Consider the following 27901-nt stretch of genomic DNA (forward strand, 5'->3'; position numbering starts at 1 on the left):
CCACATGCCTTCTGAGCTAACAGAGGTTTACCAGATGCCACTGGCCATCCTCCAGTGAAGTAACAAGCTTCATAGAGCAAGCCCCAAGACAGAGGGCTCAGCATGTCAAGCCATCAGTCCCTAGTGTTTGTGAGAACATCAGCAACCATCCAGGTGAGGAAGTCCATCTCCTCCGCATCCTCCCCCAGTTCCTCAGGAGGGCCCTGAATGTACATTTTTATTCTCCACCCAAATTACTTTGGGATGTGTTGCTATTTCACTCTAAACTATACAGACCTACCAGATCTTACTTCCTATTCAAAGTTCCATGTAATTGTGGTGTTTGAACAAACTGACTGTAGAAGTTATATTGTTTAGAAAATATATATAGATCCTACACCAAATAAACATTTCTTCCCTTGGTCTCAAAAAAAAAAAAAAAAACTAGATCCTAAACTATCAGGTGGGGGAAACACCTGGCTCCTGAAAAGCACCACCATGGTTTGGTCTTTGTTTTTCCTGAATAAAATAAAGGTAGCACTCACTATTCAAAATCCTACTTTCATCAATTATGTAACTAAAAAGCCTATTTATGTCATACATGACCAACAGTATGAACATCACCTTTTAAATAAGTAGTCTATAAATAAACTGGCCCCAAAATAGTTTATACAGAGACATTCTCATAGTCCTTCACGTTTTTTAATTCAAGAAAACATCACTAAGAGAATAGGAAGGAAGTATGGTAGTAGAAAGAGAAGGAGGAATAGAGCTAGCCAAATTAACCACTTGAAGGGCCAAATTACTTCAGGGCAGAGGGAAGATAGGAAAGACAACATTAACAATAATACTTCAGTGATTTTTTTCATCTCCTGCATCCAAAAACAAGACATAAATCTCTCCTGTTGCCAAGCCCAAAAATTTGTAGAGAATAAACCCAAATACAGTCCCTTCAAACTAGCTTGCATTAGGGAGCTTTTTTAGCAATTCTTTTCTAATCACTATTATGTCATTAATGCAATGGATTGTTTTTTATTTTAAGTATTATAAGTTACCTTGATTTCTAAAATTAGTAATAAGAAAGTGTTCTAAATTTGAAACAGTACATTCCATAAAAAGGATGTAATTTCAAATTCACAAGAAAAAATAACGTATTTCATACAATAAAACTCTCAAAGTAATTTACTACTTCTACAAATTAGCAAAGGAAAGCAAGCACATACTGAGGTAACACAACCTCCTAGTGAAATTATCACTCCTTTTTAAAAATATATTTGGTAAAAACCATGAAATTATATTCAAAATTATACAGCCAACTATCAGTAACTTCTGGTTGACGTCAAATACATGATGATGTAATTTTAAAAATATATACACTGTTTTAAAAAAAAGAAAATCCTTTGTTAATGTTTAAGAAAGTAAAAATCTTTCTATAATAGGATAATCTCATCAAAATATAAATAAGGAATTTTTCTGCAGAATTTCAATTTTTTTCAGCCAAAAGAATAAAAATTATATGGTTATAGTAATTACTATATTACGCTTTCAGTATCTGTTTACTTGTCAATTTAATAAAACTCTGTAGCTGCAGTTTGCATCAAAACTAAATTTTGGACAGCATCTCACCTGGTCTCTTCATCATCCCAAGCAATTCGCATGCCTTTCCCACCGCCACCTGCTGAGGCCTTGATCATGACAGGGTAGCCTAACAGCAGGGAAGAATTAGACAGAACTTCAGACTTTGATCATTTGGATATATGAACATGACAAGTGACCACATGTTCAATAACGCACTAGACAATAACTAATTTATTTAAAAGTTCCTGTCTATAGAGTTAGGAAAATGACACCAGTGTAATGATCTTTTTTTTTTTTTTAATAAGAGGATGTAATCACTTTAAAAGGAAACGACTATTTTTATCCATAAATATAACCCCAATAATAAAATAAAAGCTAAAAAAAAAAATTTGATATTGGATTCAAAAAACTGAAGTAGAAATAGCAGTAACTAACTAAAGATACAAGAAGCAAATTATAGCACCAAGGGAAAACACATACTCATGTGCACGCACGCACACACACAAATGTATGATTCCCCCAAACTGCTGTTTGCATATATAAAAAGTTGAAGTCCCTTTTTCAGAAGTAGTGGTTTATAGGTTTTTGAGGTATGTTCATCTGAAAAGTCACAGAGAACCCCTCCAGCTTTTATCATCAATAACTGACATGATAGTATTGGAAAAAAATCAAACCATGGCTATAATATTATGGGCTGAAGCAGAAGACACAGGAGTCACTGATATCAACTGAGAAGCTAATGTACTATTCCATACATTCAACAGTGAATGCCCAGACTAGAAGGTACTGTGAAAATACAAAGCAAGACCCAAAACAAAGGATATTTCTAGTTAGATTTTTGTAAGAGAAAATAAAATCTTAAAGTTGTCTTTAGTTAAAACATTGAGTACTTAGTTATTATAAAGGAAAATTTCTGACAGAAGTAATTTATGATGATTTACCAAGAAAAGTTGTAAAAATCTTCTTCTTTAGATGGTTTTTTGTTTCATTTTGTTTTGTTTTGTTTTTGAGAACAAGGTGAAGATACTCATGTTTCTGAGACCGTTTGTTTATGGTCTTAAGAAAGAAAAGATCCCTAAGCCCTTAAAGGATCCTTCCAGTCCTGCAATGCTTTAATACCACTGAACACTAGCTATAGAATCCTTAAAGGAAAAGGGAAGGCAGGGCCAAATGTCACAGACCTTTTGACCCTAAACCACAAAACCTGACTCTTAACTTCACCACTGTTAAAATACCACTTGCTTCCTAACTGTTTCACAACTAATTCAATTTTTTAAAACATTTAATGAGCATTATCTTTTCTCACATTTTGATGATTGGTATGTCTTATGTGGGGTAGGTTTTTATTTTCTTTAATATCAAAAACAACACTAAGTACTGTGAGAAGAAGAAAAATAACATACAATTCTTACCTTGGAAGTCTAAGAAAAGAGTGAAATACCCAAATAATGCTATCATTAAGGATTCAGAAAAGAAAAAGATCATAGGAAGGCAGAGTGAAAAAGCTGATTAAGCATCTCGCAAAAGGGTCACTTAAATGAGGCTATGAAGGATGAGCAGAAGTCATTTACTATGGAGCCTGGACTATACTGCAATTTGTAAGATTCAAAATAAAACTGGTAAATTGTCTTTGCTCACAAATCGGGGAAGCAAAACACATAAAATAATTTGCCAACCAGAAATTATTATATGTTCAGAAAAGGTGATACATCATTAGAGAACAGGGTAATATATAATAAGGCAGTAACGATATGGTTTCAAATATTAGGAAGCAATACATTAGACCTGTGAATACATGTAATCTAGGAAAGCAAGATTCCCTGATAAAAACCTAACAAGACAAATATAAAACATTTAGGGCAAGGGGGGAAACTTGTAGATGTCAGTGACATTATGTTTACTAATTCTTAATCTAATTTTTGAGCTATTCTGAACAATCTAAATGCAAAGTCTTCTATTCAACTTCTAATGCCAAGTAAGTCATTAAATTTCAGACAGTAGCAACATTTTTATGCTGTCACCATGCCATGGAAAAACAAAGAACTGGTTATTTGAAGATGAGGGAAAAGAATATTCCATACAGATGATTTTAAACAATATCAAATAGCTAGTCCCTCATCCCTGTCTCTACTTTGTGCCTCTGCCACTCTTATCAGGGGTGCCAGGAACTGGAAGAAGGAAAAAAAGATTCGGTCAATAGCTGGCATTTCTAGCAAAACCAGAAATAATCAACTAGTTAATGGTTATTGTAACCCTTACCTTACCAAGAATGAACAAGATATTTTCATTACTGTTCTCACAAATTCTTTATCTCTTGAGTATTTACTCCTGTGTTCAACTTTTGTCTATAATGAATTTGTTTGATTTTATACTCTTCTGCTGACATATGTTTCAAAGAGAATAATCTTCCTTATCATAACAAAATGCAGAATTTTCAAGTTTTAAAAAGAAAGCAAATTTCCTGATACGGAGAGATGCTTGTTTAAAAAAATCAAGTCTCAATTTTCTTCCCCAAATTTTCCTCACCTTTATATATTCCTATCACTAGATACCTACACCCTCCCAGACCCTGAAATATATGCAACTCTCCTAACACTCCAACTCCAAATTGGAAAAAGCTTCCATTCCTTATTTCCCTTCTGCACAATTAAAGAGAAACTAATGCTTCCAAAAAGAACTGTACTAAATACTGTGAAAGAAAAACATTAAGTTAAATACTTAAGAAAATATGGAAAGTTAGAGTACCAAAGTACTAAAAGGTTTCTATTCCTAATTTGTTTTACTCAACCTTCACAAAGCAGGTTCAACTTCATACATCTTCTCTGGTTTCCTTTCCTCCTATCCTTTCCTTTCATCCTTTCTCCACTTCATTTCCATAATCAGTGTGTATTACTTTCTACCATAGAGCAACAGCTCTTCTTTCTAACTCTACCGCCAACTTTTCAATCATCAATTCAAAAATATTTACTGAATATATACCATGTACTGAACACTGCTCTAGCTCTGTGGGATACAAAAATGAGTAATTCAGATAAGTTCCCTAGACTCCTGGAACTTACTCTCTCGTGGTGAACTATGTATATAAATATACATGTACCTAAATATATATATATCATGTATGTACACACACATATTAAGTGTAAGGTAATGATAATAAAAATAAAACAGAGGGATATGATAAGAGAATGACTGAAGGCTGCTTTGGGTAACCTTTTCTTGAAAAGGCTTCTCTGAAAAAGTAGATATTTCAACTCAGGCCTGAATGACAAAATAGAGCTAGACCTCTGAAAATTTCAACAAGGTAATAACATTACTGGCAGATAGAACAAAATGGAAAGTATTATATAGGAGAGGGAAGTGACCTATCCAGTATTTTTTAAGATCTCTTTGGCTGCTATGCAATGAATGAATTGGAAAAGGGCAAAGGAGGATTGATTAGGAAGGCGTGGCAGTGATCCAGGTAAGAGATAACTGTGATTTGGTCTTAGATGGTAGTAACAGAGTTTAGAGAAAGACAAAGACTTGAAGTTTGTTGTAGAGGCAGAGTCAGCAGGACTTGTTCATAGGATGTGGGAGATAAGGGAACAAGGAAGATTCCAGGAGCTTTCCTATTTAATTATGAATTCCAAGTCAGAAGAAACCATCTATTTTGACCAACTAACAGAACCATGTTGACTGATATAATAACCTGCCCACTACACATGACAGCATAACCTGGTAACTTAAAGGCTGATAAATCAATATCTTAATGATGTACCATAATAATCATAGTAGTTATGTAATAAAGGATTTAACATAGTTTTTTTCACTTATAGTTTCTTAAATTAAACTTTCATAGAATATAATAGCTGACAGAAATGGAAAAGTTAAAAAAAAAGGAAAAAGAAAATATTTCTTGGGAAATGTCCTATTCCTAATTTAGTAAAGCTAATCAGACATTTCTGACGGATCTAAAAGAAGGTATGATTTTAGAGCTTCTTTTACAAACTCTTCGGAAACATCCATACTTTACTGCAAGGCCCTTTATATCCTAAAAGAAAGGTTCAAAGTAAAATGTAAATAAAAATATTTCAGGGAGCAAGACATTCCTCTGATGATAGGAACAGACCCTGATAATGGAGTATCAGAAGAGAAAATAAGACCTAAGAAAACAAAATCCAAGACAAACAGGTAAGAAATTCCCAAGATGAAAGCTGGGCATTAGAACTACAGGAAACTCAAGTGTTAAGAATCACGTTTGTCTATTTTTTAAGTCTCCTTTAATGTAAAACAGTTTGCTTGCTTTCTTGTTTTTTGGATTTGTCTTTTTTTTTTTAAGATTGAAAAATTACTCTTTATTTGAAAGAAAACTCTGAATTTAGGAAAGACATAGCAATAACTGGTACGTGAAAAAAAACAAAAACAAAAATAACTGGTACATGCAGTTACTGAAAAAATCCTTTATTACTGAAAAATTTGTCTAAAACTTATTTAATCAGTTCAACTTTTAATCAAGAAATCTAAAGCAGCCAATCAGAGCTTCTAATTAGCATGTGATAACCAGGTTAACAACCTTGAAATGATACGCAATGTGAGCAAAAACTTTTCAAAACTTTAACCTATGCATTCTAATTGAGAAGATATGTTCAATTTTATTAGCCTCAAAAATTGGTGAATAGGTATTGTTACTTTTGCAGGGGTTCATTGGCCTTAGGCCGGGAATCACAGACACTATATACACACACTCAAATGAGTAATAAGGATTAAGTATAATAGGTAAATAACATGTGGTCCCTACACATTCAAGGGAGAATAATGCATGCTTCTCGTGGGCTTCAATGTGGCAAGGGCAGAGATACAAATCACTAAACCATAAAGGAAAACCAAGAAAGGGTGGAACAGAGATAAAAAGTACAGAACCATGGGAATGCAAAGGGGAGGAGCCTGTAGGTTTCATGGACTAGGTGGCATCTGAGCCAGACCAGGAACTACAAGTAGGATGTCAATGGGTATAGTACAGTCCCCTAGATGGTGAGAACAGGCCCTGATAATGGGGTATCAGAAGAGAAAATAAGACCTAAGAAACAAAATCCAAAACAAACAGCAAGGAAATTCCCAGGATGAAAGCTGGGCATTATAAGTACAGGAAAATCAAGAGTTACATATTACATTTGTCATATTTTTTTAGTCCCCTTTAATGTAAACTAGTTTGCTTGCTTTCTTGTTTCGGGGGTTGTTTTTGTTTTGGTCCTTCATGAATTTTTGAAGAATCCAGGCCAGGTGTAGATAAAATATCTCACTATTTGAATTTATCTGAATGTTTACTCATATTAGATTCAGGTTAAACATTTAAGGAAAAAAAAAAAAAAAAACAGCTGATGTATCTTCATTCTTGTGTCACACCAGAAAGCAAAAAAAATGCCCATTTGTCTCATTACTGAAGTTGGCATTTGATTACTTGATTTAGATGATGTTGGTTAAATTTTAAAGGTTATAAAACAAAGAGAAATAGTTTATAAACCAATAGTGGAGATAAAATGTAATACTGAATACATACATGAGTGGCGCACACACAAACACCTCAGTTTTCCAAAGGCATAAAAACAGGAAAAAAAAGAACACGGAACAGATGTGACATTAAAGAATAAGATGTTTTGCTGTTTTCCTATTATTGAAGTATTATAATAAGCTTGAAGTAAATGTATTCCCTGAGAGCTGGGCTGGGAACGTGTGTTCTATGTCTTTTTTTTTTTTTTTTTTTTTTTTTTTTTTTTGCCTTTCCCAGCCGTCAGTTGAGTGGTTAACTTTCTTTAATTCCAACACAGACATTTTTGTTTTATGAATAATCCATAAGTCCTCTATTCACTCCCTATGCCTCTCTTTTTGTCCCTCTCAATCCTTCATAGTCTTTCCCCTTGTTTCATTGTTTATTCTTGCATACCTTTTCTATTAGTCCATTGTAAAAGGCTCTACAAAATGTGCAAGAAGTAATATGAAAACACTAGTATTTTACATATAGGAAAACACTGTATCATACCTCTGTGAATGTCAAATATCTTGTACCTGTTTTATGATACATAGTAATGACTGTGCTACATCAGATCTGTTTTTAATGACATTCTAGAATGTGTTCTTTTCAGACGATGATAGAGAAGCTAAGAAAAGAGACAGAGAGGGAGAGGAGGGGAGAAGGGGGGTGGGAAGACAGAAACAAGAGGGAAAGGGAAAGGGAGAGGGAGGGAAGTAATGGGAAAACAGATGAATAGATCTTTGGTTTTTGTTTGGAAACTTCTTGTCTGTGAATCTATTTTGCTGCTAATCTATACAATGAAATTCACTTGACTTCTGCTGAGTACATACAAATCAACTGTATTTCTATATGCTTTACAATAAGCAATTGGAAACCATTTAAAATAGCATTAAAAAACATGAAATAAGGGATCAATAATAGAGGGGGATAAGGGATATGGAATGTTCTGGATTTTCTTTTGTTGTGTCTATCTGTTTTTTTTTTAATTTGAGCAATGAAAGTAGTCTAAAATGGGTGTAACGATGATTTCACAACTAAGTGATGATACCGTGAGACACTGATTGTATACTTTTGAATATATCTCAATAAAATCTGCAGATTAAAAAAAAACATGAAATACTTATGTATAATTTCAACAATATATGTGTAGGATCTCTATGCTAATAACAACTGAAGACTATTGAAAGAAATCAAAGATGTCCTAAATAAAAGGAGAGAGATACCATGTTTATTGACTGAAGAATCTCTTGTTAAGATGCCCATTCTCTCCAAACCAACTGCAGATTCAATCTTAATCAAAATGCCACCAGGTCTTTCAGTAGCTAATATTTATAAAGAACAGCAAAGGAACTAGAATAGCCAGAACAATTTTAAAAAAGAACAAAATTGGAAAACTTACAGTACCTGATTCCAAGACTTACTATTAGGTACAGTGATGTTGGTAAAACATCAGACATACAGATCAATAGAATAGAATCAAGAGCCAAAAAATTAACCCACACATACAGAATCAAATGATTTTCAAGAAAGATGCAAAGGCAACTGATGGATAATGGATATTTTCAACAAATAATGCTAAAACAATTGGATACCCTTTGTAAAAATAAGTAAATAAAATGTATAATAAATTTTTTCTAAGGTGTAAGAATGTATCTCAAAATGGATCACAGGCCTAAGTGTCAACCCTAAGAACTATTAAATTCATAGAAGAAAACACAGGAGAAAATATTTATGACCTTCGCATAAGGCAAAGATTTCTGAAATATGACACCAAAAGCACAAGCCGTCAAAGACAAAAAAGGATAAATGAACTTCCTTCATGAAAATTTAAATCCTCTGTTCTGTGAAGACATCTAAAAACAATAAAAAGTCAAGGCAGAGAGTGGTAGAAAATATTTGCAAATCACATATCTGACAAAGGTCTTATATTCAGAATATATAAAGAACTCTCAAAACTCAATTATAAGACTTCATCAAAACGAAAAACTTTTGTACCTCAAAGGACTTTATCATAAAAGTAAAACAACCTATACAATGGGAGAAAATATTTGGAAACCACATTTCTGATAAGGATTTATCATGCAAAAAGACAAACAATCCAACTAAAATAATGGAACACAAGACTTGAACAGACATTTCTCCAAAGAAGATATACACATGTTCAACAAACACAAACAAGAAGCTCAACATCATTAGCTATCATGGAAATGCAAATCAAAACCACAATGAGATTCTATTTCACACCCACTAGAATGGCTACTGTTAAAAAATGGAAAATAAGTGTTGGAGAGGATGTGGAGAAACAGGAACACTCATTCATTGCTAGTAGCAATGCAAAATGGTACAGCTACAGTGGAAGACAGTTCAGTGTTTCCTCAAAAAGTTAAGTATAGAACTACCATGTGACCCAGCAATCACACTTCTAGGCATATACCCAAAAGAAATGAAAGCAGGGACTTCAGATATTTTCACACTGACGTTCATAGCAACCACAAGATGGAAGCAACTCAAGCGTCCTTCAACAGATGAATGGATAAACAAAATGTGATTTATACATACAATGGAATATTATTCAGCCATAAAAAGGAATGAAGTTCTCATACATGTAACAACATGGATGAACCTTGCTGAAGACATCATATGTTGAATAAAATAAGCCAGACAAAAAGGGCAAATATTGTATGATCTCGCTGATATGAAATAATTAGAATATGTGAACTCATTGAGTCAGAAACAAGAGTACAGGTTACCAGGGGCCAGGGTAGGGGTACGGAATGGGAAGCTAATGCCTATTTGGGTCAGAGTTTCTGTTTGGAGCAATGGAAGTTTTAGTAATGGATGATGGGGATAGTAGCACAACATTGTGAATGTTATTCACACCACTGAATTATATATTTGAACGTGGTTAAGAGGAGAAATTTTAGATTGTATATGTGTTATTAGAAAAAAAAATTTTTTAAATGAGAGAACTGCACATCACAAATAGAGAATCCTAATGTAAATTATGGACTACAGTAACTAGTATAATTATTATAATATTGTCTAATCAATTTTAACAAAAGTACCACAGTAATACAATGTATTAATAAGAAAAACTGTACATGTGAAGGAGGTTTTATGATAGCTATATACTTTCTGCACAATTTTTCCGTAAACCTACTTCTATAATAATGAAAAAAAGTTAATATCAAAAATATTTTCAACTAGAAAACAAACAGCCCACAAAAGACTTGAACAGACACTTCACCAAAGAGGATGTAGGAATGACAAAACAATTCTTATCAAAAGATACTCAACATCATTAGTCATTAGGGAAAGGCAAATTAAAACTACAATGAGATACCACTATTCACCTCCAAGAATGACAAAATTTTAAAATTTTAAAATCGACAATAACAAGTGCTACAGGAGATGAATACTACTGGGATTCTTTTGTGGAGATATAAAGTGGTACTACCACTTGAAGAAAGTTTCTTATAAAACTAAACATATATCTACCTATGTTAGGACCCAATAATTCTACTTGATATTTAGCCAAGAGATATGAAAAGGTATTCACAAAAAAGATTTGTATAAGGATGTACAAGTACAATATTGTAAATATTATAGCTTTCTTCATAAAATTTATAATAACCAGAACAGAAAAGAACCCAGGTGGCTCATCAATAGGAAAGTAAACAAACAAAACTTGGTATATTTATATAATGGAATAATACTTAGCAATAAAAAAAGAACAAATCACTGATTCATGGAACATTATCAATAAATTTCAAAAACATTATGCTGAATGGAAGAAATCTTCAGCAATAACAATATATGACCCCATTTGTATGAAATTCTAGAGCAGGCAAAACTAATCTTTAGATAAGCTAACATTTCACAACCACTAGGATGGCTGCAATAAAAAACAGATAATTAACAAGTGCCAGTGAGGATGTAAAGGAACTGGAACCCTCATATATTGTTAGTGAGAATCTAAAATACTGCAGCTGCTTTAGTAAAGAGTTTGGCAGTTCTCAAAAAAGTTTAACATAGAGTTATCATATGACCCAACAATTCCATTCCTTAGTATACACCCAAGAGAAATAAAAACATGTTCACACAAAAACTTTTACACAAATGTTCATAGCAGCATTATTCATAAAAGCCAAAAAGTAGAAACAATGCAAATGTCCATCAACTAATAATCAAAATTTAGTATGACCATACAATGTTATACTGTTCAGTCATAAAAAGGAATGAAGTACTGATACGTGCTACAACGTGGATGACCCTTGAAAGCATTATGCTTAGTGAAAGTGTCAGACCTAAAAGGCCATATATTGTATGATTCCATTTTTATCAAATACACAGATTAGGAAAATCCATGAAGATATAAAGCAGATTAGTGGTTACCAGAGCAGGGTGATGAGGGGAATAAGGAGTGACTACTAACGGGTAGAGAGTTTCTTTTGGGGGTAAGGAAAGTGCTCTGGATAGTGGTGATGGTTGTACAAGCTTGCAAATATTTTTAAACCCACTAAATTGTATACTTTAAAAGAGTGAATTTTATAGTGTATGAATTTTATCTCAATTTTTAGAACCAGTTGCTTCTAGAACTAAGAATATGAATTGACTTGGAAAAGGCATGAGGGAACTTTCTGGAGTGATACCAATGTTTAATATCTTGATGGGGTTTTAGGCTACATAGGTGTGTGCATATGTCAAAAATCAGCAAATGAAAACTTAAGATTTGTTCAAGTATTGTATGTAAATTTTGCATCAAAATAGCAAGAGTGTATACAAAATATTCAACTACAGTTTAATTATATAGATGCTGAACTATTTAATAGGATGTGTACTGCAACCTGCAATTAACTTCATAATGTACTAAAAATAAGATGAATTAACAGAAGAACAGATACACGATAAAGCACAAAGTAAAATATGTTAATAATGGAGTTTTCATATTGGAATACAATACTGACTGTAAAATTATTTCAAATGCTCTATGACTGAAATTTTTCATAATAAAATATTGAGGAAAAAACTGAATGGGCAACAAAAATATCAGAAAGTCTATGAGCAATATGTAGAAATTTAGACTCAATGGCAATATTACAGCATCTTCTCTTCATGACATTTAAACCAAGATATGAAATATTACAAGGAATCATTCATGTGAAGATATAAGCAAGAATATTCCAATAACAATAAAAAAAAAATCTGATTCAAAGGCCCTGAAGTATCATCAAGTTTGATGTGTTCCAGAAAGTCATTGTGACGCATAACATGCAAGAAAGGGAACAGGGTAAGATGAAATTGAAGAGCTAGGCAGGAGTCAAATCATGTGGGGGTTGTAGCCAAAGTAAAAGAATTTTGATTCATGGGTGGGGTACGATGGAATGTATTATTATTCATAATTTTTAAATATCATACTGGCTGTTATGTGAAAAATGGTTCTGAATTGTTTAAGAGAAAAAACAGGGAGACTATTACAACAGTCCCTGTAAGAGAGGATGGTGGTTTGGAGGGAAGTGGTGGTAGTAAAGACAATGAGTAGTGAATATGGAATATGTTTTGAATGAAGAATTGATGGTAGTTATTGACAGATTTACAATAGAATGATGGGGAAATGACACATCCAGGATAAGTCCCAGGTTTTGATTTTAGCCACTGGGTGAAATTTACTGAGATGCACATACTGCCTGAAAAACAGACTTAGAATACAGTAGAATCAGGGATAAAAATATTTAAATTTGGTTGTGACTGTGAAAAAGACACTCAAAAGACAAACAAGACAAGAATCAGAGTAATCTCTAAATCACTCAAGGACAAGGTTTAAATTTACAATTTATTTTCTTTTCATCAATCAGTTTTGTATTAAGTATCTCTGGTCCAGTAAAAAAGACCAAACCTGAATGCAAATCAAGCTCATTGATTGCTGTTGTCTACCACTGAGATTAAGGGTAAACTGGAGGATCAATAGCTCTGTATCACTAAACTTGGGGAGATAAAAGGAAAAATTCCAGGAGTGATAATGAGAGAGACAGAGAGGACCAAAAACAAGTATACAGAAGTAACATATTAAATGTTAACAGTCTCTCACCCAAGTCAACAATAAGACGCAGTCTACTTCTTCAATTCTACATAAAACATGTAAAAACCGTGCGGTATTTTACACAAATTGGTGACTCAAATTTTACATCTCCTACTCTAATCCCAAAAGTTTAGCTAAAGTATACTGAAAACCCCATGGTCTTGGGAGCCAAACAAACCTAAGTTTAAATACCAGTTGCACCACTCAGTACCTCTGTGACCTTGAGCAAATTACTTAACCTTTTCTAAACCTTTAAGGAAAGGTAAATAAAAATAACTAAACCCATCATTTGGCACTAAAAATAACATTCACAAAGTGTGTGGCATCTAGGATAAATACTCCATAAACAGCAACTACTATTATGTAAAATGTTAACAGCACCTTATTCATCAATGCTCCCTACATTTTAGTTTCAGATTCCTGTTTACAGAAGTAAAGATCTGAGAGAGGAGGGGAACCACATAAAACACAATCAACTTTATTTTTACCATTTAACAGAAAGGAAAAGGTAAAAGACAGAAATCTATTACTAGGCTTGACATGACAGTCCACAACTAACAAACAGATAGGTTGGAAAGTTTGATCATCAATCAGTTGTTTGGAACTAGGAGCTTTCAGATTAGCTCAGAAATGCCCATATAAATTATAATGTAGTTAAAATGTGATGTAGCTCAAAAAGAGAAATAGAAAACAAAACTGATGAATCACCAAACAATCCAGAAATCCAAGAGACTTTAATAATATATAATTTAATTTATTTTGGAAGCTAGTGCTGGAAGGAAACAGTTTTATGGAAGTTTTCCCTGGTGATTCAGGAGGGTCTTCAGGGACATTTCAAAAGCTTTTTTATAAAAGCTGATGGCCCTGGTTCTTTATTATGTTTAATTTCATTTCAAATTTTATGGCTTTCCTTTCTTTCAGAATAAGCAAAACACTAACACTCTTACTCTTAAAAGCCATGATTGCGGTCATTTATTTCACCAATGAGAGGGAGTAGTTGGGGAAGAATTAGAAGACAGACAGACAAGAACAAGGAGTTATAAAGAACGTATCCAATTATAAAGGAAAGAGTTAGATTGAATTAGGTAACCTCAACAGGGTAATGAGGGTAAAGACAACATAAAACATTAAGGGAGGAAATCAAAGTGATAAGAGCTGGTCAGAATTCCACCATGACTAAATGGTTATAATTTTTCACACATCAGATTATGAAAAGGTAGAAGAAGCATGAAAGCAAGCAAAGTATTCTAGAGTCTACTATTTGCATAAAGGAAGAGTTTCTAATTCCTTTGTATTACTCCAAATTCCTCCAAGTAACTTCTCCTTGTTATACAAATTTATATGTAGAAAATATCTAAGTTAGACTAGAATTAGAAAGAGGACTTGTGAATTTAACAGTATAAGACAAATAAAACTAAACTATCTTATGAACGTCTCCTACAAAGCCAGAAGCTACATTACATGCCTCTTAGACTACAAAAGTGATTTCAAACCAGAGATATAAGCTTTTGAAATTCTCAAGGAGAAATCACAGAATCAGTTTTATATAGTACAATTTATTCAGCAAATTAGCATATCTTCCTGTGAAATTAAGTGCCTAAATACTTTTTGAAAATGTAGATAAGTCTGGAAAAAAAATTAATGAAGAGATCTTGTGGCCAGACAAAATAAGATTTTCTATGGCCTGGTCTTAAATCAATGAGTAACTTCTGCAAAATAAACACACACCTAACAATGAGCAAAACCCAAATAATTTAGCCAGACCCAACTATAAATAGGGATTAGCTTTTCAAATCATTAAAGAACTGCAAAACTAGCCTGTCATTTGCAAAGAATATGCTTCTTAGTCCAAATAGTCATTTTCAGACAAATGAAATCTTTCTACATATCAAACCTATATAAACTTGGCCAAATCAAATGCTACCCAAGTGTATAAAATAATTCTAAATCATCAACCTTCATGAGAAAACAGGATATTAGAAATGTTACTGTGCTATAAAATTTGGATCTAGGAATCTATGAATGATAAGAAAATGCTGTGAGTTCATGACCACCAATCACTTCTCATAAATCTTTCTCAAATATTTACAAATATTTGTCAAATGTATATAGACACTGATTTGATTATTAATACATAAATGTCCTTCCATTTACCTTTCACCCCTGAATACTCAGTTCTAATTTTCCATATTTCTCTTTTCTAGCAAGATTATTAAATTGCTATTTAATAACTTGGGAAAAGGTAAAATCCTGAAGAGACTTGTCAAACACACTGTATCTTCATTTTAACCTTAAGCTACATTCAACTATGTACATATAAATGTTACATACATTCAATCTCAGGACAATTCCTTCTTTTAATTAACAGGTGATTTCCTCTTACTAAAGAGCTGTACTTAAGGCCAAATTACTCTTTAAAGTCCACTTGAATAACAGAATATGGTAATTCAACCGATAAATTCTTCCAGTGGTAAGTGATCAGAAACCCAGAACTAATAAAATATTATTTGCTCTATGGGAATTACTTATTACATGTTTAGTCAACCATATCTGCTGAAAGACATAGAAACTCCACAAAAGTTAATTTAAGAACTTACCAATTTCCCTTGCAATTCTGACAGCTTCATCTGTATCCTGTAAAAGCAGGAAATGAGACTCAACATTAATCCCATCAGCCATTGCACAATGTCTTTAGGGCAGTCATATATTGCACTACTGTCTCCTCTGATTCATTTCACGTTCAATTTTACTACCTTCCAACCCTTTTCTTTCAGAGAAATGTAAAATTAATACCATAAGTGGAATGTAAATTCTACTTCATCACTATTATATTAAGAAACTCAAAGCATTTTGAAACGAGCTGGCAGGAAGCACTACCAGAATTGCCAAATGATTCGGTGCAGTTGCAGGAATTTAATGACAGAATTTAGAAGTTTACAATCAATACTGAATCATAAATCAGATCATTAAAGCTTGTCCCCAGCCAGCTTGTTTATCTCTTCATATATCTTGTTTTCCTAGATTCCGTCACCAGGGGGAGTTGATTCTCTATTGCTTAGGAGGAGAGCAATATATTTTCCAGAAATAAAAAAGTATATTTCCAGAATCTACTGGAATTACCAATTGTTGGGGGGGGGGGAATCCCTTTGGTAATCTCCATTATCCTTTCCTATTTTTTATTTCATCTTACTTTCAGATACACATTTTATCTTTACCAGTTATTCCCATTATAAAAATATTACCAGTTATATCTTATTATATAAACTAAAACCCTAAAATGAATGAACCAAGTAAAGTAGAAAAAAATTCCAAAGGGCTAATGGAAAGAAAATGACCTCCAAAACAGTACAAGGTAAGAGTTTATCAATGTAAGGATTACTTATTGCTAAATATCAACCAATACAGCTTATATCTCTAAGAAGCTAAAGGGACAAAAACTTCCCCTGAATCTAAGCCAGTTCATTGATCATTAACTCTCACCTCACACACCCAACATGGATACTCCTTACACATTTTCTCATATAACAATAAAGAGAAGTTGAAAAGAAGTTAAATCCAAGCCCCTTTCAAATTTTTTTTTTTTTTTTTAATGATTCAGTGACACAAAGTAAACTGTCCCAAGGAAAGACAATGTTTTGAAACCACCAGCTGGTACACATGCCTGAATTTTTTAGAAAACGACTTAAAAATATCAGTTAAGTCCAGTAGTTTTAAACCTTTTAAGCTAATACATTTAAAATGTAGAGCAACCATGTCAGAACCCACTACCCCACCAATGAAGTGGGGGGAGGGGGGTATATTTGATTCATTTATGTCTAATTTTTAAAAACAAAACAAAATATTCCTAAAAGTCTTCAGTACCTAATAACATTCCCTGAATAAGGAGGTTGGCAGGGGAAGTTGTCAGAAAAATTTAATTTCCTTTCATTAGCCAGTCTGTTCCACAAATAGGTGCCTGTTAAGTTCAAAGTGGTTCTGAAAGCAAATTCAGTTTTAAGTCCCTTTTTTACTCCAAGCAGTCACATCTGCTAATGAGATTTTCCAAATAACGATTGTTCTCAAGTCAAAGATAAATCTATACCACCTACCCTATATCCCCTGCCCCCGTACCCACACCCAGCAAAACCAAGGTTTACAGCTTTATTATACCTTACTGTTTCAAGTGACCCTACATTCTCCAAATTTTATTTTAAAGGGATAAAAATCCATGAAAAAGGTCATTAAAAAATGTTAGCAATTTCCACACATTGAGTTTGAAGGTTCTTTGTTCAAGCCAGTGACAGTTATTTGAGAATACTTCCCCTTAATAGCCTCTCTGTCAGGAAGTGTTAAACCTGCCAAATGTGGACAATTAGAGCCTCTAGAACAAAATACTGGAAGAGTGAGGACTGATGAAGACCTGATTATAATAAGCCTAGAAGGAAAATTTTAACATTTCTTTTCTTTGAAATGTGTAACCGAATATTTGCAAAAGATACTCTGAAAGAAAATAAACTGCTGTCTAAAAAGTTAGTTACCTTGAGAGAACAGGCAAGTTTTAAAAGACAAATTCTAGAATTCATCATACATACATATTATAGATATGTATGTATGTACTCAAAGCAAACTATAAACTGCCACAAAACAATCTTGTTTATTAAGTGTGCATAAAAGTTTTGTTTCTTTAAAAACCAAATTCTACTAACTAACTTCCAAGTAAAAATCAAACTGCCTAAAAAATTACTTTTTAACTTGTCATTCATGCATCCCAAAATTTTTATTGAGGCTCTATTATGTGCTAGACATTTAAAAATTCTTATCAGTTTCAGTAATAAGCTACTAAATACATTCAAGTCTAATATATTCTTTCAACACATTTAGTTTTATTACCAGGCTATGTAAAATGACTTTTGGAGAGAGAAAACACTTCACATAGCTCCAAATTCATGACCTTCATACTTTCTAATTTCCACATTATGCTACAGGTAGACAAAAAATTTTTACAAAAACTTGAATAACAAGAAAAACACCAACAATCATCAGGTTAAATGAGTAAAGAAGTAAATAAGAAATTCATATAGAAAGAAATCCAAAAGATAGTATACAAAATATATTCAACCTTATTCATATTCACAGAAATGCAAATTCTAAAATTAGATATCACTTTTCATCTGTCAAATTAAAGCTGGGTAATACCCATGAATGGTGATTTGACAGTAAACAAGCACTCCTTATACTACTGGAGGAGTATAGGATAGTTACAATCTTTTTTAAAAGAAATTACCAGTATCTATCAAAAGTTTGAGGGGACATACTTCCTTTGACCCAGAAATTTCACTTCTCAGAAGTTATGCTATAGATAATACTCCCATGCATACAAAAAGAGAGACATATAGGGAAATTGATTGTTTTCCATTTATTGGTGGTGTTTTGATAAGATAGAAAAACAAAACCTGCTTATTAAGCCTTTAACAAGGGAGTGGTTAAATAAAAAGTACATCCATACAATGCAATATTTTATATGCATGTTTTTAAAGAATGAGGTTGATCCATATGTTCTAATTCATCCATTTATACATTAATACTTACTGAACAGAACTACATGCAATACAGTTTCTGCCCTCATGGAGCTTATGGCCTAACAATAGTAATAACAGAAAAGAGACCAAACAAATCAACTTAGAGTTGAAGTAAATGTTACAATGGAAACAAATAGTACTTAAGGAAAGAATGAGAGGGAAAACAGTTTTATATCATTCAGAAGGAGTCCTTTTTAAGTAAAATTTCAGCTAAAACCTGAAGATTAAATACATCTAGACTTCATGGGGAGGAAGATTAGGAAGAAAAAATTCTAGACTGAAGGAGCAACACATTCCAAAACCCCTGCACCAGGAAAGTACTATGTTCTAGATACCAAACGAAGACACATGAGACTAAAACTAAAACACAGTAAGTAAGTGGCAGAAAAGGACAAAATGAAGTAATAGTGGAAGGCATGGACCTGTTCTGGCAGGGCCTTATGAGCTAAGGTAGAGTCCCAAATGCCTTGGTTCTATGCAGGGGAGAGATGAATCAGATTTAAGTTTTAAGATCACTCCTGCATTCTAAAAATATGCAAGATAGAGTACATAATGTGGGGGAAAAAAGTAAATCATAAGATAATACATATGGTATGACCTCACTGATATTAATACAGAAATACATGTTTGAACGTATATTTAAGTTTCTGTATGGTCAGATTTTAAATGGTCAGCTTGAGTTACCCCTTGGAGTAGAATTAATTGATGGGCAAAAAGGACAACTTTCACTTAATGTACACCCTTAGGTATACTTTGAACCTTTTTATAATAAGGATGATTATTACTTTCATAATTTAAAAATTAAATCAGCCTCCTTTTAAAGGTGTTTTTCAAATTATCTAATTTATGACTTTCAGGGCTATGCCGGTTTGAATGTATTATACCCCCCAAAATGCCATTATCTTTGATGTAATCTTGTGTGGGCAGATGGATTAGTGTTGATTAGACTGTAACTCTCTGAGTGTTTCCATGGAGATGCAACCCACCCAACTGTGGGTGATGACTCTGATTGGATAGCTTCCATGGAGGTATGACTCCACCTATTCAGGGTGGGTCTGAATTAGTTCACTGGAGCACTATGTAAGCTCAAACAGAAAAAGCCAGCTTGCTACAGCCAAGAGGGACACCTTGAAGAATGCGCAAGAGCTGAGAGAGGAACTGCAGTTTATAGAGACATTTTGGAGATGGCCGTTGAAAGCAGACTTTTGCTCTGGAAAAGCTAAGAGAGGACAAACGCCCCAAGAACAACTGAGAGTGACATTTTTGAGGAACTGCAGCCTCGAGAGGAATGTCCTGGGAAAAAGACATTTTGAAACAAGAACTTTGGAGCAGACGCCAGCCACGTGCCTTCCCAGCTAACAGAGGTTTTCCAGATGCCATTGGCCATCCTCCAGTGAAGGTACCCAACTGCTGATGTGTTACCTTGGACACTTCATAGCCTTAAGATTGTAACTTTGTAACCAAATAAACCCCCTTTTATAAAAGCCAATCCATCCCTGGTGTTTTGCATCCCGGCAGCATTAGCAAACTAGAACAAGGGCATTAAATGTTATCAAAAGAAACCAGTATTCCCAAAATCTACTAAACTTTTCATGACTTCTCATTGTCTTGGAATCAAGTTCAAACAGCTTAACTTGGTTTCCATACTTGACCCTGTCTATCTTAGTTTGCCAAGGCTGCTTTAATAAGGTATCACAGAGTAGTAGGCTTGAACAACAGTAATTTATTGTCTCACAGTTTGGGAGGCTAGAAGTCTAACATTCTGGTAGTGCCTTGCCAGCAATCCATAACTCAATCTCTGCCTCTATCACATGGCCATCTCTCATTCCATCTGTTTCCTATTACTGTACTCAAATTTCCTCTCTTATGACTCCTGTCACATTGTATTAAGGCTTAGCCTGATTCAGTCTAACCTCGCCCTTAACAAATAATATCTTTAAAGATCCCATATACAAATGAAGTCACATCCAAAAAACCAGGGGTTGGGAAATAAATAAGTCTATGGAGGGTATGACTGAATCCACAACACCCTCTAAGCCACCAGATCATCCCAAATCCCTCTCTGCTTCACACTTCACTCTCCAATCCAAATCCAGAGCACTCTCTCCAGCCTTTACATGTCCTACTTGGCTCATCCAAGAACTCTCTTCTCTTCTGTTCCATTTGACCAAGGCAACTCTTACTACTACATGCCAAGTATAGGCACAGGCACCGAAGAACAGGAGGAAATAATGAAGGCACCATCCCAACACTAAAGTAATTCACAGTTTAGTTGTGACCCATGGCATTCTTTGAGGTTTATTCTCTAACTGCTTGCTGGATTGCACTTGGAAAGTTGTCACTTCTATGTGTATGTTATATTCCACATTAAAAAAAAATGATAAAAAGTGGAAAAATAGACTTCAAATATGATTACACAGGCAGCCAATAAATCACTATTGTGAAGCATATTATATAGAAGAAGTGAAGGGGGCATTTAACAGGAGTATCTCTAATTCAATCTGAGCTTTACAAAAACATCTCAGAAGTAGTGATTTTGAAAAAAGACCCAGGTGAAAAGAAAGAAGATCAAAACAAGGCTGAATGAAATGCACAAGAACGATACCTGGCACACAGGAAGCACTCAATTAACGTTAGCAATCTGTTATAAAATTGGTAAAAAATGGGTAGTCTACCACACAACCAAAACTGTTCTTAATTTTAATCTACAACTCATCTTCAAAAGGTCCTATTTCTAAATACATAAATTTATATAAAATTTAATTTATATAAAACTTGATTATTATCAGGTAAGGTGTGCACTCATTCTAAGAGCCTATTTGGTATGGCCCAGTTGAAGCAGGACTCTGTATTACTGGAACCCTTTATAAGCAGAAGCTCTTCCAACACAGCGATTCAGAGAAAACCACACAAGAGGAGACCAAGGACATCACCATGTGATGAAGGACTGCCATCACCAGAAAGCTACCTAACCCAGGAGAAAGAAGGCTTTGTCCACACCTTGATTTGGAACTTCTGGCCCCTAAAACTGTGAGTCAATAAATTCTTGCTGTTTAAGTAAACCCATTGTGTGTCAAAACAGTCTGGCAAACAAAGACAGGAATTTACTTTCCTCAGCTGATACTAGAAAGGAATCAGCGACTATTTTGTAGAAAATATATCACTGCTTCAAAACACTATGGGTAAGAGCTGTATCTGTATCTGCTAAATATTCTCATTCATTTATAAAGTAAAGCAAAATGTTAACATCTTGGGCTCTGCAAATGGGTTATAACTGATTGGATTTTCCAGATAATTCAAAGTTAAGCAGATGACCCTGTTTTAACGTAGTTTCAAATCTTTCTAAAATTTGCACATTTTCCCATAATTGTAAAAACAGTATAGGAAACATAAATGAATCTATTTTTAAAAAAAATAAAGACTTTGGGGCATCATCAGGAAAATCTATATTACTCTTGTTTTAGCAGGGAAATATATATACTGATGTTTAATACTGTATTTTCTAATTTCTAAAACACAGCTTGCTTTCAATTTTTTGTTTTTGTTAATGATACCCTTGACACTAGATTTTTTTGTTATCTGCCCCTTTCTGCTATGATAAGAGCACAGTTTTTTAAATCTAGATTATTCGGTGATAAAAACAATGACTACTTTATACGTACACTGCATAATTTACAAAACTCATTCAAATACATTACCATACTCTACTCTAGGAGTTAAATGGGTATTACTATTCTCTCTTAACGCACAATAAGAAACTCAGAGAAGTTAAACAAATTTCCCCCAAAACTGGTGCACTAGCATTACATCCAGATAAAGCAATACAATCATCGGTTGATTCTTCCCTCTGCTTCACAACTGACATCTAATGATGACATAATCCTAGATTCAACTTTGACCATCTCTCTCAACACCATCTACTTTGCTCCATCCCCAAAATTTTAGTTCAAGGCCTCTATCATTTCTTCCCTGGATTAAAGAAGCATCTGTCTACAAATCTTGAGTTGTAGATGACCCCAACCCATTTTCCACACAGCAAAACAAAACGAACTTTTCAATTCCACACTTTTAACATGTCAGTTCTTCTGCACAAAACCATCCATAGGGCTGTCAGAGCCACAAAAATAACCTCTGAAACCAGTGGCATAGCATACAGGACCATAGCTATCTAGATCCTAATTTTCCTTCTAACTCTCTCTCTTACCACAGACCCTCGAAGTACATACTCTCAGTTTTATAAAGCGTCCACGCTCTCTCAGCTCCAAACTTTTGCATATGATGTTTTCAGTGAAAATACAGCTTTGGCTACAAACATCACTCTCAATTTTAGTTAACTCACTACTACTCAGACTTTACTCCCATTAGAAGACCTGCCTTGATACTCAAAGCCTGGGTTAGATGTCCCGCATAGGCTCTGTACCCTCAGTGTAGAATTATTACAATGTATTAAAGTGCCTATCTATTTGTCAATCTCCCTAAGGGGACTTTAAGCTCTTTGAAATCAGGGTCTATAACTTGTTCACAGAGCCAGGCAAGCAGAAGGCACTTATTTGTTTAACAAATGGGCCAGGATTGCAAATCCTGTCTTCAAACATCTTCAAATGCAGACTCTTTGCTCTGCAAGCAAAATTCCTAAAAAGCAAGTTAATAAGATGTTGAATACAACTAACTTAAAGGCAAATACTTGATACTAGACAACTACTTGAGAATTACTTTAAAACAAAATTAGTTTCTCTCTAGTGAAAAGGATAATTCAAACATATAAGGAAAACAATTCCAGAAGACATGTTTTAAAAGATGTAAAGCCACATATACATATAGCATCCATGTAATATTCTATATATTCAAATGGGCAAGGAGCAATATTTTAAGGAAAAATGTAACAAATTGAAACCACATTAATTACTCAAGTTGGTAGTAAAAATTACTTGAGATAAAAGTGGAATATAATAAATATAATTCCCAAGAAAAATAATTAAGTTACAAAATTACAACAGGCTGCCTGCCCCGATCAAGATGGTAGAGAGAAACACTTCAGGGGCCCAGCCTCCCAAAGAAGCTTTGAACAACCAGCACGAATTGGCAGAAACATTATTCTCAATACTCCAGAAAACATTAAAATATTACAGTAACAAAGCAAGCACTGAATCAAGAAAACAGCCACTTAAAAGTGGCAGGATCTCCTGGTGCCCTGACTGGCCCCTGCTCCATCCCCACACAAGCTGGGCAGGAGCTAGCCCATGCATGCTTCCCATACAGGTCTTTGGTCTCGGTTCCTCAGACACTTAATGGGAACATGTATGTGTAGGTCTGGCACAATCTGTCTGGTAGTGGCTTAAGGGACTTACCCTGAATATAGAAGGTAGCTCACAGACCTTTCCTACAGAATGCTGTGGGAAAGAAGTAAAGTGGCTGCCTGGGGCAAGGGACTGCTGGCTGTAGGATATTCAATGCGGTGCCTAGGACTGTGAGGAAATGCCGTTTCCTAGGGAAGAGGGGAAATTTGTATCCCAATAAATGGAGGACTTCCTAGGGTCAAAGCACATCCCCAAGACAAGAAACAGCAGAAAGGACTAGGGAGGCGCCTCAGCTTTGGGCTCCAGCTACTCTCTCAACTCCCTGTATGGATAAGCCCTCAAGGAGAGCTTTCAATACAAAACTACTGCTAATGCTATTGCTAAAACTACATGATATTCCAACCATTTTTATACTACTATTTGCGTTAGCAAATCCCTATCTCCATAGATACCCTCCTCAAGCATGATCTTCTATCCAGTAAATCCAAAATTTGAAAAGCAGTGTAGTTCTAAATGGATATGGAGTTACTACACAAGAAATCTAAATTAAACACATTTAAAAGAATAAATACAGCCTCTTATAATTATCAGAAATAATTAAAAGCAAATTTGAAATAAAACAGATATTTTTAATTATTTCCCAGAGAAACAAATGAACATTTTGAAAGAGTCTGAGAACAAAAGCAGAATAAATCCAAGAGCAACTTACAGATAAAACTAGATGCTCACCCAGTCATTAAACACCAGAATCTTTTGATAAAGAAACTGTAAATACTGTAAACAGAAATGATATTGTAAAAATAATTGTTCTTTATTAGCCAAGAAAATGAAAGGAAAAAATACAGTGGGAAATGTTCCAATCACAAATTGAGCATCCAATTTCCCACTTTGTGCTTAAACCCGCAAGGAGAAATTTCACTATTAATGGACAACCACCTAAATTTTTTGTTGATACGAGTGCTACAATATTAACATTAAATCATGCGCTGTTACAGAAGCTCTTCCTAGGGGTCAAAAAACCATTGTTAGAGGTGGGTGCCTCTAATATCCTGCACATTTCCTATATCCCTGCCCACAACTGTCACCTTTGGACAATTCTTTCTTCTTATGAGACACTAACCCACTAACTTAATAAAGAAATAATCTGTGCAAATGGAATTGTCAGATCAAATGTTCTCCTGATGGCCTCTTCCTTGAAACCCTTGCAGACTCACATATTCATAACCAGCCACAATTAATTCAAATTGTAAATCATCAGTTCTCTTGTGACCAGATCAAACCCAAACTGAAGATCCCAAGGAGGTCACATTTCCTGTAGGGAAAAAATTAAACTTATACTGGGAGAAGTATTAAGACTGAATAATCAAGTTTCATAATGACCTATCCAAATCACTACTTGTACAACTCTTTTAACCTAAGGTAAAGAAAGACTAAACAGGTGAAGAACTAAGACTCATCATACTTTGTACTAGACCTTGCAATATTCTTATTTTCAACAGGCAAGAAACCCAACAAGAGGAGATAATGATTTGTTCAGGATCTCAGGGCCATAAATAATTATTCCCAGCTTTATTATAACACAAAAACCAAATACAATTTTATCTTCAACATAAATATATATTTTACGGGTAGATATGAGTGGTTCACTCTTTATTTAGTGTCCCTTTAGATCAAGAGTCAATATCATTTGCCTTTTCCTGAGAATATCAACAATTTACTGGAAAATCATGCCCTACAGCTTTACTAAGGCACGCTACTACTTTTTGTGAAGTCCTCAAGCAAGATCTGAAATAAAATTCTAAAACAGAAATTTACAAAACTCGTAGAGACTCTCAAATATTGATGGCCTAAAGTACTGTCAGTTATAATGTCAATAAAATCAACTCCTTCTACCATTCATTCACACTCCCTTTATGAGTTATATAACAGGCCAGCCCATGACACTAAAAACATCACTTTCAAATCTTCAATCCACTCTTTGGCAAGCAGTGTTGGCGAAATACTTGAAGAGACTCATGCAATAAACCTAATCATATCAGCAGGTACAAGCAGTATTAGTATCTACTAAACAACACTTACATGGCATAAAACCTGCATATCTAGTCTTTTAGAACAGACATCAGAGAAAAACAGCCCATTATCCCCTATAGAAAGGATTTCATCTAATACTATTAATAACACAGCAGTAAAAACTACAAAAAGTAGTTGATCCTTGGGTCCATGCTTCTCAAAGACGCCTAGGGCAATACTCGATTCACTAGTAGACTGTTTTAAATACAGACCTCAAATCGAGGATTCTTAGGAATCCTCCAAAAACAGAAGGTGTTCTGGAGGAAACAGCTTCACCTCAGCCCAAATAGAGAACTATATGACAATATATAGAGAGAACTTCCATTCAAGACCCATAAAATAAGATCAATAAAACTGGAAACACAAACTGCATGCGTAAATCTGCATGATTTTGATCTTTATTTTCCTAAGCTGTTTTCTTTCCTATTTTGCTGGTTTGAGATTCTTGATTGTTAACAGACACTTGCTATCTTTAACTCTTATTTTAGTTTCCTTGACTGTCCAAGCAAATACCATGCAATACGTTGACTTAAACAATGGGAATTTATTGGCTTATGGTTCTGAGTTTGGGATAAAGTCCAAATCAAGCCGTCATCAAGGTGATGTTTTCTTCCCAAACACTAGCATTCTGGAGCTGGCTACCAGTAATCCTCGGTCCTGGGCTCCCGTCGTATGGAAATGCATATGGTGACCTCACCTGTCCTCTCCCTTCTCTTCAGGGTTCCATTCACCTTCCGCTTTTGCTTCCTGCGGCTCTCTCTCTGTGTCTGAATTTCATTCTGCTTACAAAGGACTCCAGTAATAAGATTAAGACCCATTCTGACTGAATTGTGCCATATCTAACTGAAGTAACCTCATCAAAATCTTACAATAGGCCAACACCCACAGAAATGGATGAAATTTAAGGACATGTTTTTCTGGGGTACATATAGCTCGAAATTACCACAACTCTATAATTGATAAAGTTCCTATTCTTAATGTTGCTTTCTAAAACCTTATTATTTCCTAGTATGAATTTACCATAAATATGTTAAATATTATCAAATACTTTTAATCTAAAAACTTAGCAAGTTACGATGACTGATTTTCTAACATTAAACAAACTGTGCATGTATAAGTCATGTTGTATTATCCTTTTTATATACTGCTGAATTTTATCTGCTAGGATTTTTATTTATAATTTTCAAAGCTATATGACAGAGTATATTTTCTAACCACAACATAATTACACTGGGAATCAAAACCAAAAAGATAAAAGGAAAACCTCCATATTCTGAAATTAAGTAAAGTACTTTTTCTATATCCTGGACTACTGAGATTATTTCTTCTTGTGGCAGTTTTGGTAAGTTGTGCTTTTCAAGGAATTTGTGCTTTTCACCTAAGTTGTCAAATTTATTTCCATAAAGTTGTTCATATATTGTCTTATAATAGCTGTCTATTACTACATTAATAAATTACAACAAGCAACTTCTAAAAACAACACATATTTATTACCTCACAGATTCTGTAGGTCAGTAGCATCCAGGCACAGTTTAGCTGGAGCCTCTGCTCAAGACTTCAACTGGGGAGTAATATGCCACCAAGCATATTACTTCAGGTTGTTGGCAGAATTGATTTTCTTGTTGCTATATGACTGAGGGCCCCAGTTTTTTGCTGGCTACCAGCTGGAAACTGCCCTTACTAAAGTACTGGAGGCCACCCACAGTTCTCTTCTATGTGGGCTCCTCAACATGGCTACTTACATCATCAAGCCAGCAACAAGAATATCTTTCTCAAGTCTGCTACGATGGAGTCTTTTATATTATAACTGAATCAAGGGAATTATATCCCA

At 34.2% G+C, this 27901-nt stretch overlaps 1 protein-coding gene across 4 annotated transcripts in view; it reads right to left on the reverse strand.

The window, feature by feature from the left end:
• Positions 1 to 27901, reverse strand: part of PCCA (propionyl-CoA carboxylase subunit alpha) — a 599270-nt gene that overhangs the window by 389124 nt on the left and 182245 nt on the right. For all 4 annotated transcript variants that reach the window (XR_005211057.1, XM_037799856.1, XM_037799855.1 and 1 more), the window contains 2 exons: positions 15743 to 15779; positions 1606 to 1684 (listed from right to left, as the gene is read on the reverse strand). Coding sequence is in view for 3 of the 4 variants with exons in the window: in XM_037799856.1 (XP_037655784.1) it covers positions 1606 to 1684; positions 15743 to 15779 (116 nt within the window). In the remaining variant the exon portion in view is untranslated. The remainder of the gene's footprint in view (positions 1 to 1605; positions 1685 to 15742; positions 15780 to 27901) is intronic.

This window comes from Choloepus didactylus, chromosome 12, assembly GCF_015220235.1.
Source record: "Choloepus didactylus isolate mChoDid1 chromosome 12, mChoDid1.pri, whole genome shotgun sequence".
Lineage (NCBI taxonomy): Eukaryota > Metazoa > Chordata > Mammalia > Pilosa > Megalonychidae > Choloepus > Choloepus didactylus.